General features: G+C 37.5%; 2 protein-coding genes across 2 annotated transcripts in view; both read left to right on the top strand.

The window, feature by feature from the left end:
* The window catches only part of LOC122061362, a 13,680-nt gene extending 13,011 nt beyond the window's left edge, over positions 1–669 (top strand). Inside the window, 1 exon segment of the mRNA XM_042624601.1 lies at positions 205–669. Within this exon segment, the coding sequence (XP_042480535.1) occupies positions 205–269 (65 nt within the window). The 3' untranslated portion in view covers positions 270–669.
* Positions 670–1,830: 1,161 nt separating this feature from the next.
* LOC122061204 lies at positions 1,831–5,701 on the top strand. The gene is made up of 4 exons (XM_042624419.1): positions 1,831–2,968; positions 3,218–3,462; positions 3,962–4,053; positions 4,694–5,701. Exons 1-4 carry the CDS (start codon positions 2,113–2,115, stop codon positions 5,313–5,315), a joined length of 1,815 nt encoding a protein of 604 aa, XP_042480353.1. The 5' UTR covers positions 1,831–2,112; the 3' UTR covers positions 5,316–5,701.
* Positions 5,702–6,352: the final 651 nt, after the last annotated feature.

The following is a 6,352-nucleotide window of genomic DNA, read 5'->3' as shown; positions in this document are numbered from 1 at the left end:
AAAAAAAAAAAAAAAAAAGAGGAAAATTCTACAAGGTTGATGGATTAGATAGGAAGACAAAGGATGAATGGAAATTTATAAATATCACTGCATTGGAAAGCTAGTCTTGAAGGTGTATGTTGTAGGTTGCAGGAAAGAGAAAACTCAGAAATAAAAAGTTGCAGGTTTCTGATTGGTTGATTGTTCCTTGTCTGAAATTTACAGCGCCACGGTCATTCTTCTCTCTTTCATCGTTCCGGAGCAAGGGGACCGAGTCAAAGCCCAGGTGACAGCTGAGAACTGAAGTGTTTGGATCTCAGGGTATAAAGATTCCTATATATATGTAGAGCTGGCAGTTGATTTTGAATAGAGGTAGATTATATATAAAATCCATGCTTCTAAAGGGGTATAATATGCCACAATGTATTCTTCTCTTCCATGGCCTTCCAAGGCTTTCGGTTTCTCATTTTGATTTTAGCTAGTGTCTACCCCTCCATTAGTGGTGTTGAAATTTGTAACATTTGTCTCAAGTGAAAAGTTGCCAATTGGTGTAAAATTATCCTTAATATTGTGAGTCCAGGTATTAATTTCCCCCCTTTACTGTAGTCATTTTGTATGCTTGTATATCAGAATTTACAACTTGTAAGAATTCAGAATGTCTACAGTTAAACCAGAGGAGAGTGATTGCATGGTTACACAATTCACGGCATCTAAAGATGGTTTACGTTCCATTCCTTTCTGTGAATGTGCAAGTGCATGTGCAACCGGTAAATTAGAGTTAAATATTTTTGGTTTGATGTACATGTTAGAGCATTAATCATTGTAATTTGTTCAATGTTACTTTGCAGTGTCAGTATGGAGAGAGTTTGTAATACCTTCCGTGTCCCTTCGATATTATATGGAAAGAATGGACTGATTTGCTACTATTCTGCATGATTGTCAAATTCTCCCAGGAAAATGATTCTGAAAGCCTACCCTTGAGATGGGGTGATGGAGACCCAGAATTTTCTGGTTTTGTTAACTTTGTACAGGCATTTTGGATTCCAAATTCCTTTTGGAGAATCAGAAAGTCTTAAGTGCTTGTACGTTTGTTGAATTAGGGTTGTTGGAGTGTTGATTATATTTTTGCGAACTCATGCAAATCCAATGGTGCCAGGGGGTTTTGATCTGAACCATTGGTGCGGGAAATTATACAAGACCATTATGTAACCTAGTCCTAAACTCAGTCTAGGTCAGTCAACAGGACGGGCAACCAGGCCATATTGCAATATTATATAATAATTAAAACCGAATAATTTTAAAAAGCGTAAATCAAAATTGAATCGGTTGGATTCGTTTTTCTTCTGTTCTTATTCAATTTCATTCATTCGGTTTTATTTTGGTACCGATATGGTTTATTTGGGTTATTCAGGTTAATTCGATTTGGATTAGGTGTACTCAAATTTTATTTGGTTTGATTTTTCGGTTCAAACCGGCAGTTTTTTAGTTTTTTATTCTTGAACTGAAATTAAATTTTATTTTTCAAAACTAAAATTGAATCGTTTTCTTTTTGTTTGATTTTAAACCGCCGGTTTCCATTCCGGTTCTAAATTGACAACCTTAGGGGAGGGAACCAGGTTGACCAATGGATCAAAGCTGTTGAATATTGAATTCCAGGTAGGCCATGGTGAGGGCAAATGTGATTTTCTTTCTCTTAAGAGAGTTTCCTCTGTGTGGAAATGGATCAGCGAATTCATCTACTATGTTCGATTGGTTCATTATGTTCGGAGGTTGTAGATTTCGACGAAGATCAACTTCAAAAGTATGAGAGCAATGCAAAGCTGCTCTACAGAATGGGTAAGATTCGTAAGAACGTAACGTGAAAGAGGAACAAGATCAGAAACAGTGTTTGAAGTTTTTATCTTTCTTTAATGGATAGAAACAGAGTCGTATTCATATAAGGTTCCGAATGGGATGGAAGGATGACCTTTTCTACTGAACTCTCGGTCTCGTTGGTGCATCTAAGTCATCAATGGGTATGGGCATAACTTGGCTTGGAAGGCACGACAAGGAGGAGCTCTGGCCTCTGGGTGGGTAACGAACATGGTGGATTCAAGTCTCAGTGCAAAGCTAATTAAGTAGGTTGAGACATCAATGCCTCATGGGGTTCGTCTGACGAAAAGGATTAATCAATCAGTTAAGGGAAAGGAGACTTGTACACGGAAACCAACCAGCGAGAAGAAGATGAGAGATGTTGACTTCTCATCAGTCATCTCTACGCTCTCCCAACATAATCTCCTCCTTTCTCTGCTCCATAGGGATTTCATCTCTCGACAGATCTCAGAATTAATTGAGAGAGAAGAAATGGCATCACTTACTCCTGGAGTTCTATTGAAGCTACTTCAGAGTATGAATTCTGATGTGAAGGTACGAGGGGAGTATCGATCTGTTCTTCTACAAGTTATCAGCATTGTACCAGCCCTTACTGGTTCTGAGTTATGGCCAAACCATGGCTTCTTCATTAAAGTTTCAGATTCTTCACATTCAACATATGTCACTCTATCAAAGGATGACAATGAGCTCATTCTAACAAATAAATTGCAACTTGGTCAATTCATCTATGTGGAACGAGTGGAGGCTGGAACTCCAGTTCCTACCATTGTTGGGGTCCGACCTATTCCTGGTAGAAATCCTTGTGTGGGTAATCCTAAAGATCTTATGCAGATGTTAGCTCCTTCGGAGACTAGTCCAGTATCATCAATGAATCGTGATGGAACTATTTCTTCAAAGTCCGGTGAAGTACTAATTGATGGGATGCAGGACAGCCCAAGACACAGAATTGTAATCAAGGAAGAGAAGGTGGTCGTTGCATCTCGGTACATGCAGGGTGTGTTGAGTTCGATTTCAAAAGGAGCTGAAAATGAATCCAGCGAAGCTGGGAAGTCTAATGAGAATAGTACAATTAAGAAGGTTTCTTCCTCCAAACCCAAACAAGAACTTAAAAGGTCAGGTATGATTCCACCCAGATACAAAAAATAGTCATTTGAAGTGTTTGTGGAAGTTACGTGACTGTTTGAAGATTAATTGTTGATTGATTGGTGATCACATCAACCTCTATCATACCTGTAAAGAAATTAGAAACTTCTCACAACATATATTGACTCTTAATTCAAGCTTCTTATTATATCTACTGTTCCTTTCTTTTGTTCAATTTAATTAGTAGTTGTAAACATGATTTAGTGATTGTAATTGGTTCTAGCATCACAGACAAGCCCATCGACTCCTACGCACAATCGTGCTGATGCTCCTAAATTGAAGGCAGAGGCTACTGGTGGCAATGCCAAAGAGGCTTTAGTTCCAGCAAAGAGCTCTGCTACTAAACAGAGCACTTCTAAACTGGACAGATCCAACTCAAGTTGTTCCTTGAACAGCAGAGATAAACGTCAAGGGCATGATAGCATCTCCTGGGACTCCCTTCCTGCCAACCTTGTCAAGCCTGGGAAGGTAGATTCCTTCTCTTCCCATTTTCCCTTTTCCTCAGCTGGGGTGTTCTAAGAAGCAAATATATATGGACTGTTTCATTGCATTTAAACTCGGATCTACACCGCAATCTTCTATAAGACTGCAATTAAGTTAAGCTATGCTGTTACTTGGAGGGTCCAACCCAAAAGCTTAAGCTATTATCTGGAGATAGCCCAATGGTATATCATAATACATCTAGGGTCTCAGATAACTGATGTGAGGCTATACCTTTGTAACTCCCAACATCTCAACTCATCATTTTTGGGATTTTCACTTTCTTTGAAATGATTCTATCAATTCCTACCATTATCAATAAGTTCAACCTTGTAATGGGTTATTAATGGCTCTAAAGGCATGAATTACGTTACTCTCTCTATGGGTTGCAATTCCATATAATTTCTCCCCGTCAAAAAAAAAAAAAAAAAAAAAAATCTTCAATGTATTTATTGGTTTCTCACATCTCTTGTTATTATTTCACAAGGAGGTTTTGAGACGAAGAAATTTAGCTTCTTTGGTGGCAATACAAGCTCAGAAGGAAGCATCTACAGCTGCATCCCTTGTCAAGTGCCTGAGGTAAGCATATTTCTTAATCTTTGGATCTTGTATCACCATCTCGAAAACTTAGAATTATAATGACGCATATGTTGTTCATATATCTGAGATATGAATACGGAATCTGTTGAATAAAGTGGGATGATCGACGAAATACTACTTGAGGGTCCAACCCAAAAGCTTAAGCTGTTAGGTAGAGATAAACCGATAGTATATGTATGAGGGTGCATCTTGTTGTCACTAAAATGGTGAAGTGAGAAGTTTTAACCTTCTTTTGATTACCCTAGTTTTATTCCCAAAAGTTATTTAATGTAGGGGTTAAAAAGGGTTTTGACTTTACGGGTTAAAAAGGGTTTTGACTTTACACTATGTTATTATTAAAAGTTCTACATTTTTTCGAGTAGGTGTGTCGAACGACAAGATTTAGAAATTTGCCCTTGTTTTGAAAAACAAAGTGTGTTATATACTAAAATTGAAAAAAAAAAAGAGTAAGGTTACGGATTTTTTCTCACAAACCTCTGGTTAAAACAAGAATTTCCCTACGAAGAAACATCCAAGGTCTCACATAACCAATGTGGGAATGTAACTCTACAAGTCCTGAAATCTCAACAGGATTTGATAATTTTGAGATATTTTAACATCTTGATTCTTTGTTGTTCAGTATGTTTGCGGACCTTCATGTGTCAGCCTCTTCAGACAATCCCCATCTCACTTTCTCCAAGTTTTTCACTCTTCACCAGTTTACAGATGAACTGACTGTATCAGTTGTATCAAAAGATAATAGCTCTCTTCATGTCTTCAATAACAAGTCTCCAGCAGACATAGATATGTGTGGAAGGAAGACTCTTCTAAATCTCAATAGAAATGCTCTGACTTGTACAAAGCCATTGATAGAATCTGAAAGATTAGAATGGGCAAAAGGGAATGATACTAAAGAGATTCAAGAAGTGAGGGAGATTCTCCTAAAAGAATCAGAGTCTTGGTTTTTAACATTCTTGGATGGTGCTCTAAGTGCTGGGTTTCATGTGGGAAGCCATGAGAAGAAAGGAAGGGACAGTCTGAGAGGTCGGCAGAGAGCAGCATCAGAGGACCAGATCGCAACGACATTATCTCAGCTTAAGCAAACAAGTGTCTGGTTGGATAAACTACGAAGTAAGGCAGGCCCAGAAGACAATGGATTGGTTGAGACTGTTGATAAGTTGAAGCAGAAGATCTATACATGTTTGCTTGCTCATGTGGACTCTGCAACATCAGCTCTCGAAAGCCGATCTGATCGTGATTGATTCAGCCTTCAGCAAATATATATTCTCAGTATATTTTGTGGATTTATGGGTTATTTAAGAAGGTAAATATTGAAAGGAAATTATCAGGGGGAAAAAAATGTAAATGTGATTAAATTCTATCTCGTACTGTCATTCTTTCTTTTATTTCATTTTTCCTGATTTGTCCTCTTTTTTTAGGAGGAAAAATTTTCCATTTAATTGTATGTCTATGTTCAAGCTTAAAGTCTGGCAGGTACTTGTATAGCAGAAGAGAATGAGCTCTTCTTCCTTCCAGGCTTCACTATATTGTATATGGTTACCTGTATACATATTGGTCTGAAGAGGAGGAAACAATAGAAGGAAAAGGGAAGAAAATAAAGGAAAATGTTGAAGAGTGATTAGACAAATTTTGCAGTTAGATACCTAAGGAATGGTATGGATTGGGTAATGTGTCAAATTTAGATTCAAATTTAATCCTATACTGTCCAATGGATGGACATGCACCCTGCTTGTCATCTAATTAAGCATTATGTTTTAAGGGATTAGTTCTTAGATTTATTTAATTACGGTAAATAGTGTAACAAGAGTTACCATTTTAACTTTTAACTTCAATCCCGAAGAACAGTTTCAAACAAAGGAACAAGAATAACAATTCTAATTAAAAGCGTAAGAAGAATGCAGCCTTACACGGAGTCTTCAGCAAATAGGAAGGATAAAAAGAGGTACAAGGCTTTCAAACAGTCTTCGAATATGATCTTAAGATTTGTTCTAAATTAAGTAATATAAAGACTAGTATAAGAGATGTATAACTCATCTGTCTGTAGGAAAGGTTGTCACCTCCAGAAAACCAAGATGATGAAGGCTGGGGCGTACTAATAGGTACTTTCCTTAAGACCATAGATGCCTCATTTTGGTGCGATCGGGTATTATCCTATTGGCTTTCAAGCTACAACCTAATGGCTACTGATAGTAATAGTGCACTCTCTAACTGCAAATATCTTAAAAGTTCTACAAAGTTGTGCTGAGACATTGTGAGAGGGAAAAATTCGAAGTTAAAA

The sequence above is a fragment of the Macadamia integrifolia genome, chromosome 14 (genome assembly GCF_013358625.1).
Source record: "Macadamia integrifolia cultivar HAES 741 chromosome 14, SCU_Mint_v3, whole genome shotgun sequence".
NCBI lineage: Eukaryota > Viridiplantae > Streptophyta > Magnoliopsida > Proteales > Proteaceae > Macadamia > Macadamia integrifolia.
This window is presented reverse-complemented; position numbering and strand designations above follow the sequence as displayed.